The sequence below is a fragment of the Geotrypetes seraphini genome, chromosome 8, assembly GCF_902459505.1.
Source record: "Geotrypetes seraphini chromosome 8, aGeoSer1.1, whole genome shotgun sequence".
NCBI classification, from domain to species: Eukaryota; Metazoa; Chordata; class Amphibia; order Gymnophiona; family Dermophiidae; genus Geotrypetes; species Geotrypetes seraphini.
The window spans coordinates 168,480,757-168,491,215 of NC_047091.1; the positions used below are offsets into that span (position 1 = coordinate 168,480,757).

Below are 10,459 nucleotides of genomic sequence, written 5' to 3' on the forward strand. Positions count from 1 at the left end.
GGGTGCAGGCCTTCAAGGTGGGACAGGCAGACCTTTAAGGGGGGACAGGCCTTTGGGGGGGGACTATGATTTAGAAGTACACGGAGGGAAGGGGGTGTTCAAAGAGACATGCATATGCCAAACTTTGGGGGGGAAGAAATAATGGGTCTGAAAATAGAGGAGAGGGAGAGAGATGATGGACCATGGGATTTAGGGAGGGAAGGAACAGAAAGGGAGAGAAATTGGACACAAGGGATGGTGTGGAGGAGGGATAGAGATACTGGATAGGAGGGTAATTAGGAAAAGAAACAGAGAGATGGTGGACTCTGGGATGGTGGGGAAGGAGGGAGAGATGCCGGATGAAAGGGTATTTAAGAAAAGGTGGATCTGTGGAGGGAGATGAAAAAAAGGAAAGATACCAGACTTCCTGGGAAGGGAAGGGAAATGGAAAGGGAGGACAGAGTTGGCAGATGGATGGTTAGCATGCAGAAAGAAGGAAACCCTGGCAAGCAAGTTATCAGAAGAAAACCAGAGCCTTGGACCAACAAGATTTGAAATATAACCAGACAACAAAAGGTAGAAAAATTAATTTTATTTTCTGTTTTGTGATTATAACATGTCAGATTTGAAATGTGTATCCTGCCAGAGCTGGTGTTGGACTGCAAACGTGAGCTAGGATTTAACAGAAAGAGGAAAAGTCCTTTTTGTTTCTTTATTTTATTTACACCACAGCGCCAGTGTGGTTAGGAGAAGCCAAAGGGGGTGAAAAAGCTATAAAACCCACCAGGAGTTTTGAAAAAAATCACCCAACTGGGCAGGAAAATCGAATTGAAAAACCAATTCAATAGGGCTGAATCGAATCAAAATTTTTTTTCCCTGTATCTGGCAGCATTAATTTGCGCTACTGTCTTAGACTTTAGGACCTGGGATTGGGGAGAGATGGCATCCTCAGTACTTTATAATGCAAGTGAAACGAGGATTTGGTCAGACTTTTGAAGGGTCTGCAGAAAATAAATATTGTATAGGCCGGGGACATGAGACAGCAGGAAATGGGAACTTTTCTTCCTTCTATTTTTGTGAATGGAAAGGCTGAGGATGTCAGAGAGGTCAGTTAAAATATGTGCTTTATAAGAAAATATAATAATGTGTTTTATAAAGTTTATAGCATAGCTGGCCTACCCAGTGAGGTGTTCCTAGTGGTGATGGTGGCAGCGTGTCAATGTGTTGAGAGGAAGAGGTGGTCTGGGAAATTCTGCTGAGCAAACTCCGGGCCCATTTCCACCCCCCAGTTAGTCCACTCCACTCAACTGATTCACACACTGAGTGGGTCTTTGGGTGTTGTTTTGGGATCTCTTCCAGTGGTTTATCTCCTTCTGGTCCAAGGAAGGAAACTTTGTTATCCTTAGCATTGACCTACAGAATATGTTTGTAACAGCGCTGCTTGTGTGGCATTAGGCTATGTAGTGATCGAAAGAAAAAAACAGACCTTTGCACATTTTTGCACTATATGGTGGGTGTATGAGGAGATTCACATTTCCTGCACAGCTAAGTCCATGTGAAGTTACCTTGTGCTGTATTTGACATCTAGCAAGGTCTCTGTTTGAAAGGAAAGATCTAAACTTAAAAATGAAGTGGCCAGAAGTTATGGTAAAAGCAGATAGTGTAGCTGGTTTTAAGAAAGATTTGGACAAATTCCTGGAGGAAAAGTCCATAATCTGTTATTAAGACATGGGGGAAGTGTCTGCTTGCCCTGGATCGGTAGCATGGAATGTTGCTACTCTTTGGGTTTTGACCAGGTATTAGTGTCCTGGATTGGCTACCATGAGAATGGGCTACTGGGCATGATGGACCATTGGTCTGACCCAGTTAGGCTATTCTTATGTTATGTTCTCATCTGTAGGGGCCTTTGTTTTCACTTCTTATTTTAATGTATTTTTTTTCTGGGAACTTATCAGTGTTTTTTATAATGGGAACAAAAATGGAAGAGAATTAATGTGTGTGGAATGGGGGGGTAACTAATTTCTTCAGCTAAATAATTCAATCCACTTCAAACAGACATAGGAGAACTTGTGCACCATTCACACACCCTCCAACCAAAAACGTCAAAAGAAAAAAACTGTTCGACAACCTCCTAGCCATTCGAGCTGCAACACTCGACCCCCAACTCTACAACCAATTGATATCAACCACAGACTGCAAAACCTTCAAAAAGAAATAAAAACCCTTCTATTCAAAAAACACATAAAACCGAACTAACACAATCAGAACTGTCCCAAGCATCACCTGCAACTACTCCATATGTACTTCTAATGTCATGACAATTTAGACATAATTTATGTTATGTTATGTTTGGAATAATGGTTACATATATGAGGTTCAATAAAAGAAAATTTTCACTGCCTGTTTCTATTCTGACCATTTATTCCATTTCATGGTTATTGCAAAAAAAAAAAAAAAAATTTTTTTACATGGGGGGGGGGGGTGTCAAAAAATGATGGGCCCCGGGTGCCACATACCCTAGGTACGCCACTGACCGTTCCCGTCCCCGCGGATAACCGTGGGAAATAATCCCATGTCATTTTCTAGTGTCTATTTCAACCTCGGTCCTTCTACACCAGCATTCTTCAAAGCAAAGCTTGCGGGTCAGTGGTTGTGCCCAATTATACTCTGATTCTTCCCTCTCTCCTTAAAGAATGACATGAAGATCGTTTCCCGCGGTTATCTGCGGGGACGGGAACGGTGATGAATTTTGTCACCGTGTCATTCTCTAGTTTGAATGTCAACTTTGAAATGCCAAGCAAACACGCATTTCATCATCCACCATCTGCAGTCATTCTATTTTTTTTCAATTTAATTTCTGTCAGCTGAAAATCTAAGATAAGAAGATCCAAATGGTAACAAAGCCTTGATTGCTTTGTTGCTCAAGTTCGGATAACTACTACATAAAAAATAATAATAAAACTAAAATTACTTGCCAATTACATGAAAGAACGATGCTTGTTTGGGCGGTTGTATCCTTACACACACAGATGCTCACATCCATGACATCCATGTCATCTGTTCTAGTGTATACTTATGAAGGGAATTTAAAAAAAATAAAGTAAAACTCTAGAATCTCTTGTGGCACACCAGAATCTCTTCGGAGCACACTACTACCATTGCACACCGTTGGAGAGACACTGATGAAGAGTTACAAAACAGGTAAACATGTTTTGGAACTCTTCAAATATTGCACACCACCATGAGAATGGACAGTTTTCAGAAACCTGATTTGCCAAGATTTAAAAAAAAAAAAAAAACTTTACAGCTGCAGAAATTGTCCTCCTCGACAGCTACTGCCACGTGGACACAATCCTGTGTTTTGGAAGAATGTTTTTATTAGTTCTCTTCGTTGACCAATATGCTCTCTCTAATGCTGGAAATTATGATCCTAGTCTTGATTTCATTGAGATTGTACCGTCCAATGATGGGCAGCAAACAGGACAACATGACTGTGATGATGGCCATCATGAATCCCCAACCAAGCTTGCAGTTGCCACTGTAGTAAATCCAGGAAGGACCACACGCTTCTTGAGTAAAGGCAGAATCCAGACTGAAGGGGAAGATCAACAGCCCCAGGATTGTAACCATCACTATGTAAAAATAAATAAATGCAACAGTAATAGGTTACTGATTTATGAACCATGGCTATCCCTTTCACAGTTAATAATGAGCATTGTCAAGGATGTATGCTGCAAAGTGGTAGATCTCTGGTTTGATCCTTGAGTCTGGTCTTCCACTGTTTTCTGTTTGGATATGTGGAATAAAAACAACATATTACGATCAAGTTGATTTATGGTGCCAAAAATTGTGATCTGAGGCTTGAACATTGGTTTCCTATTCATTATCACATCATCTGCAAACTTCTAATCTGGTTCTTTTTTTTACCATGAAATTTTATTCAAAATACAAAAGGGAAATCAAAGCAAAAATACAAACAATCCAAAAATGCGGACGGAGGAAACGCAATATCAGTATAAGTGTACAAAAATGAACATAAGTTCTCTAGTCCATATGATGCAAAATCATGTAATAGGAATATCAGGGGAATAAAGAGAGGCGGGGAGGAGAAAAGAAAAAGGGAGATCTATTGAGGGGCGGGAGAGAGAGGGAAAACTAGGATTGGAGGGAGAAGAGGTCCTCCCAGAGGCCAAAGAGAAGAAAGCGGTTCATAATGTCTGTAACACAGGTAAACCTTCTTGTCCTTGTACTTAATTCCTATATCCCCTCTTATATACCTGCATTTGTACAAGAATGGGAGGGGGCTGCATCAACTTGTACCCAGTGGTGTAGTAAAAGGGGGCTGTGGGGAGGGGTGTAGTAAAAGTGGGCTTTGGGGGGGCAGACTGCCCCAGGCACCATCTTTGTGGGGGCACTGGCGACCCCACGCCATACTTGCACGCTCCCTTCCCCCCCTCTGTACATCTTTAAAATCTTCACCACCGTATTAACTACTCTAGCCTGCTGTTTGCGCCAGCCTGGCTTCCTCTGAAATCACTTCTGGGTCACAGGGCCAGGAAGTGATGTCAGATGAAAAGCCTATGCTAGCGTGAGCAGCCCCCTTCCTTCCCTCTCAACCCCTGTTAGACTCTGCACCCTGCCCCCTCCCTCCCAGACTCTGCAATGCACCCTGCCCCATCCTCCTACCTCCTCCCGGTCGCGGGAGCAAGTCAAAGAAGCCACTGAGTGCCGAGCAGGCAGCACCAAAGTGCGCTCCTGGTGGTTGCTGCTCAGCAGCAGAAGAAATCAGATGCCACCGACCGGGGTAGCAGTGGACAGGAGCCCAGAAAGCTCGCTCCTGCCCGCTGCTCCCCTGGACCACAAGGGATCAAATTTGGGGAGAGGCCACAGCCCCTTTGCCCCCCCCCCCCCATTCTGGCGCCTATGTATAGAACTGTCCCATAAATGCTGAAAAGGTAGAATACCTGCAGCTGTTTGTGCATATCTTGCTGGTGTGCAGACCCTTCTCTGGCAAAGACCCTCTGGTATCAATGTCCATGACAAAATAAGAACAGCTCCAAAAACATGTAGTAGCCAACCTGTAAACAGCAAGACAGCCGCAACCTGGAGAGGGGAGGAGAAAGATGTCACATGAGAAGCTGACTCATGATAGCAGATACAGTGCAACAAAGTTCCCGAGTCATGTAAACAGCTAGACAATGACCTGTTACCCCCCCCCCCCCCCCTCATGCTCACCTCAATCAACTTCGTTGCTTGTAAATCTGATTAATTGTAATTTCTTGTTAAATTCTGTTTAATTGATGTGAACCGCCTAGAACTCCCTGGGTATGGCGGTATACAAAAATAAAGTTATTATTATTATTATTATATCTTCCTTTGCTACGGAATTTAGGGACTCTTTTACTAAACCGGGGAAGTAATAAAGGTACGGGGAAGGCAAAAGGCATGCGTGTGGCAAGGATAGGAGCAAGGGGGGGCAGAGAGGAGAAGAGATGCCATGTCCTTAGGAAGCCGCGCCTGTGGCAGGCGGCCCACCCCCCCGAACCCCCTTTTACTATGCCACTGCATTCAGGCACAGTAAGTATTTTCTTGTCTCCCAACAGCTTACTATATGAGGAGCCCCTGTTCCAAAATTTATTTAAAAATTTATATATCGCATAAAAACTATGCGGTTTACAAAATTACATGCATACATATTAAAAATACTAAAACATTTCAAGAGAACAAACACAATAAAACACTAACTAACAGGAAATAAGTTTATCACATGTTAATGTGGAACTTTCCTGCTTTCTAAGCCCATTTCTAACACAGACGTAGTTTAGACTTTTCCCCTATTTTTTTTTTTTTTTTTAGGTCACATGCTAATGTTTGCATTACCTGAAAAAAATTAACCTGAGAGCATCAGGCCCTGATTCTATAAAGTCGCTTAAAGTTAGCTGCCAATATCTGCACTGATTCTATAAAACGTAGGTGCCCGTTATAGGATCATGCTCAGCATACTAACATTTAGAAGTGATAGTGGGATTTTCAGCTGGGTTCTGCTGGGTCTGACCTTGCTCCTCCAACCGTCCGATCTAACCAGTCCGTTTTTCAAGATATCGACAATGACTGTGCATGAGAAAAATTTGGATGCACTACCTCCATTTTTTTTTTTCCAAATCTCTTTCATGCATATTCATTGTGGGTATGTTGAAAATTCATTGTGGGTATGTTGAAAACCTGGCTGGTTTGGTGTATTCTGAGGACTGGGTTGAGAACCCCTAGATCTGATTAAGCTGGAAGCTCAAAGGAGACAGGAGGAACAAGATGCAAATACGTCAAACTCTGCACTAAACCATTAAGCTCTAGGGCAGTGGTTCCCATTCCTGTCCTGGGGGCATCCGTTGCATGCAAATCTCTCTCATGTATATTCATTGTTAATATCCTGAAAACCTGACTGGCTGGGAAGCCCCCAACGTGGGTTTGAGAACAACCACTCTAGGGAAACCAGACTTCAATGTGACAATGTTGCTATTGCCTAGAACAGTGGTTCCCAACTCTTTCCTGGTGGACCATCAGGCCAATCGGGTTATCAGAATAGCCCTAATGAATATGCATGGAGCAGATTTGCATGCCTGTCACTTCCATTATATGCAAATCTCTCTCACGCATATTTATTACGGCTAGCTTGAAAACCCGATTGGCCTAGTGGTCCTCCAGGACAGGGTTGGGAACCACTGGCCCAGAACACTCCGATCCAGCAACCAACATCTTCTTACAGATCCCTTCGCTACGCCATCTTTTCTATGACACCACTAGAAAGAAGATTTTTTTCAGTTACACCCTGTGGAACTCTTTACCCTCGCACCTTCGGAAAGAAACACCTATGGACAAATTTTAAGTAAATCTAAAGCCCTTCCTATTTAAGGATGCTTACGATAAGTAATCCTCAGACTTCCGGAAGAAGGAAGAGCATAACCCCTACCTACTGTATTGACCTTTATCGTTCTTCTCTCCTATTGTAAATTGTATTTCTCCCACTATCCCTCATTGTTTCAATAAGTCATTTAAGACAGTTGTTGTCTAATTATGTCTCCCCAAGTTTTTATTTGTTTATGAGAGAGAGACCAAATTCCTGGAAGCCACGAGGGACTGCTTCCTGGAACAGCTGGTCATGGAACCTACACGAGGAGAAGCTACTCTTGATCTAATCTTCAGTGGACTGGGGGGACCTGCAAAGGAAGTAGCGGTATTAGACCCACTGGGAAACAGCGATCACAACATGATCCAGTGCAGACTAGAACTGGGATCATCCAGGGTGAAAAGAACCACAACAACAGCGCTCAACTTCAGAAAAGGGAATTATGATGCAATGAGGAAAATGGTGGGGAAGAAACTCAACGGCAGCACAAGGAAGGTAGAGTCCGTAGAAAGCGCCTGGACCCTGCTCAAGCGTACGGTGCACGAAGCACAGAACCTGTACGTCCCCAGGTTCAGAAAAGAGTGCAAGAAAAATCGAATAAAGAACCCAGCATGGATAACGGCAGCTGTAAAAAAGGCGATCAGTAACAAGAAAGCATCGTTCAAAAAATGGAAACAGGATCAAACGCAGGCCAACCAAAAGGAACACAAGGAAAGCCAGAAGGAGTGCCACCGAGTGGTTAGGAGAGCAAAGAGGGAATATGAAGAGAGACTAGCGGGAGAGGCAAAAAATTTCAAATCATTCTTCAGGTACGTAAAGGGGAAGCAACCAGCGAGGGAGGAAGTGGGGCCCTTGGATGATGGGGATAGAAAGGGAGTAGTGAGGGAGGAAAAAGAAATAGCTGACAAGTTAAATGACTTCTTTACGTCGGTCTTCACGAGGGAGGACACATCCAACATTCCGGAACCAGAGGAAATAGAAAATGGAGATCAAGATAACAAGCTGGTCAAATTAGAGGTGAGCCAGGAGGATGTCCTCAGGCAGATAGACAAGCTAAAGAGCGACAAGTCGCCAGGTCCGGATAGCATTCACCCAAGGGTGCTCAAGGAATTAAGGAATGAAATAGTAGAGACACTTCAGCAAATATGCAACCTATCCCTAAAAACTGGAGAGATCCCGGAGGACTGGAAAATAGCTAATGTCACGCCCATCTTCAAGAAGGGTTCGAGGGGCGACCCGGGAAACTATAGGCCGGTAAGCCTCACATCGGTCCCGGGAAAGATGATAGAGGCACTGATTAAGGACAGCATCTGTGACCATATCGAAAAAAATGGACAGCTAAGGTCGAGCCAGCATGGGTTCTGCAAGGGTAGGTCGTGCCTCACAAACTTGTTGTACTTCTTTGAGGGGGTAAACAACCAGGTGGACAAAGGAGAACCCATAGACATAATTTACCTAGACTTCCAGAAAGCCTTCGATAAGGTACCACATGAGCGGTTGCTCAGGAAGCTATGGAACCATGGGGTGCACGGGGAGGTCCACCGATGGATCAAAAACTGGCTGGCAGACAGGAAGCAGAGGGTTGGTGTAAAGGGCCATTACTCGGACTGGCAAGGGGTCACGAGCGGGGTTCCTCAAGGATCGGTGCTGGGACCGCTCCTGTTTAACATATTCATTGACGACCTGGAGGCGGGAACAAAATGCGAGGTCATCAAATTTGCAGATGACACCAAACTATTCAGCAAGGTTGAAACCACGGTTGACTGCGAGAATCTCCAAAGGGATCTTACGACATTGGAAGAATGGGCGAAAAAGTGGCAAATGAGCTTCAATGTAGGGAAATGCAAGGTCATGCATATAGGGAGAAGGAACCCGATGTTCACTTACAAAATGGGGGGATCAATGCTAGGGGTCAGTAATCTGGAAAGAGACTTGGGAGTGATGGTAGACACGACATTGAAGGCGTCGGCACAATGTGCCACAGCCTCGAGGAAAGCAAACCAAATGTTAGGTATCATTAAGAAGGGTATCTCGACCAGAACGAAGGAAGTCATCCTGCCACTGTACCGGGCTATGGTGCGCCCGCATCTGGAATACTGTGTACAGTACTGGTCACCGTACCTCAAAAAGGACATGGCAATGCTTGAGGGAGTCCAGAGAAGAGCAACTAAACTGATTAAGGGTATGGAAAACCTTACATACACTGACAGACTGAAGAAGCTGGGGCTGTTCTCCCTGGAAAAGCGGAGACTCAGAGGAGATATGATAGAGACCTTCAAGATCCTGAGGGGCATCGAAAAGGTTGACAAAGACAGATTTTTCAATTTGAAAGAAACCACAAGAACAAGGGGTCACTCGATGAAATTGAAGGGGGACAGGTTTAAAACAAACGCAAGGAAGTACTTTTTCACACAGAGGGTGGTGGACACATGGAACACCCTTCCGGAGGCCGTGATAAGAAATAGCACAGTACAGGGTTTCAAGGATGACCTGGATAGGTTCCTGGAAGACAAAGGGATTGAGGGGTACAGATAAGAGCAGTGGAAGGTTTAGAGATAACTGTAGAGGTAGGCAATAAAATTAGTCAGGGACCGCTGACCAGGCAATATGCCTGATGGGCCGCCGTGTGAGCGGACCGCTGGGCTGGATGGACCTCTGGTCTGCCCCGGCGGAGGCGACTACTTATGTACTTATGTTATGACCACTATAGCAAATTTTAAATAAAACTTGGAAACATGGTAGCAGAAGTCAAAAGTGCAATTCCTGCCTACCTGCCATGAAACATTGGGAATCTCGTCTAAGGTTCTGTACACCATGCAGGTCTGATTACACAGAGGTCCAGAGCAGTGGAGAAAGACCCCGAACGATATGGTTCCGTTTCTGAACCATGCAGCGGACGTCAAGCTAAATCCCGAAATGCAAGCCAAGGCCAGGGACAGAGTGACCCACACAGAGCCCACGCATGACACCATTTACAACTCAGATCAGCCAGTTCATGAGCAGACTGCAACAGAAGAGAGAGTTTTTGCATCAGGATAACAGAACTCAAGGTCCATTAGTATTATCATAGCTGGCACTGAAAATTTATATACAGACTGGAAGCAACAGGGCTTCAAACATTTGAAGCAAAGGGAATCGCATTATAATCTCAGTATTAATCCCATAAAACAAAAGTTCAGAGTTGCCATTGAGTTCATTAAAGAAAAAAAATGTTAGTGGTGACCCAACTGGTATTTGGATATTTTAGATTTAATTACAGACTTTTTCCAGATCTGAGCTCCTGGTGAATTACAGAGGCACAGGAACACTTTATTTCTCTCTTCAAGGGGACGTACAATCTTATGTTGTACCTAAGGCAGTTCAGAGATGCCATGTTATTCAGTTCCAGGCTGGAGACTTTTTGGCCAGTCCTGGTTTGAACTGATATCCCAATGCAGTTTGGGATTTGTAGCTAGAGAATGACACGGGGACAAATTTTTCCCTGTTCCCGCAGGAACCCAATTTCCTCATCCTGTCCCTGTGCATTTTGTTGCTATCTCTGTCCTTGCCCCATTCCTGTAAGCTCTGCCTTAATTG

The 10,459-nt window shown here is 44.2% G+C and overlaps 1 protein-coding gene across 1 annotated transcript; it reads right to left on the reverse strand.

Annotated features, from left to right (window-relative positions):
* Nucleotides 1–3,357: 3,357 nt before the first annotated feature.
* Nucleotides 3,358–9,855, reverse strand: TMEM211 (transmembrane protein 211). Its single transcript, XM_033956005.1, has 3 exons — nucleotides 9,655–9,855; nucleotides 4,944–5,082; nucleotides 3,358–3,611 (listed from the first exon to the last, which is right to left on the reverse strand). Exons 1-3 carry the CDS (start codon nucleotides 9,853–9,855, stop codon nucleotides 3,358–3,360), a joined length of 594 nt encoding a protein of 197 aa, XP_033811896.1.
* Between the last annotated feature and the right edge of the window lie 604 nt (nucleotides 9,856–10,459).

Excerpts from the sequence above, each read along its gene's own strand:
- TMEM211 (XM_033956005.1), bottom strand. The coding sequence starts at position 9,855 with ATGGTGTCATGCGTGGGCTCTGTGTGGGTCACTCTGTCCCTGGCCTTG. Across the intron at positions 5,083-9,654 it reads TTCCCAATGTTTCATGGCAG|GTTGCGGCTGTCTTGCTGTT; the intron begins GTAGGCAGGAAT and ends TCCCCTCTCCAG. Across the intron at positions 3,612-4,943 it reads ATATGCACAAACAGCTGCAG|TGATGGTTACAATCCTGGGG; the intron begins GTATTCTACCTT and ends ATTTTTACATAG.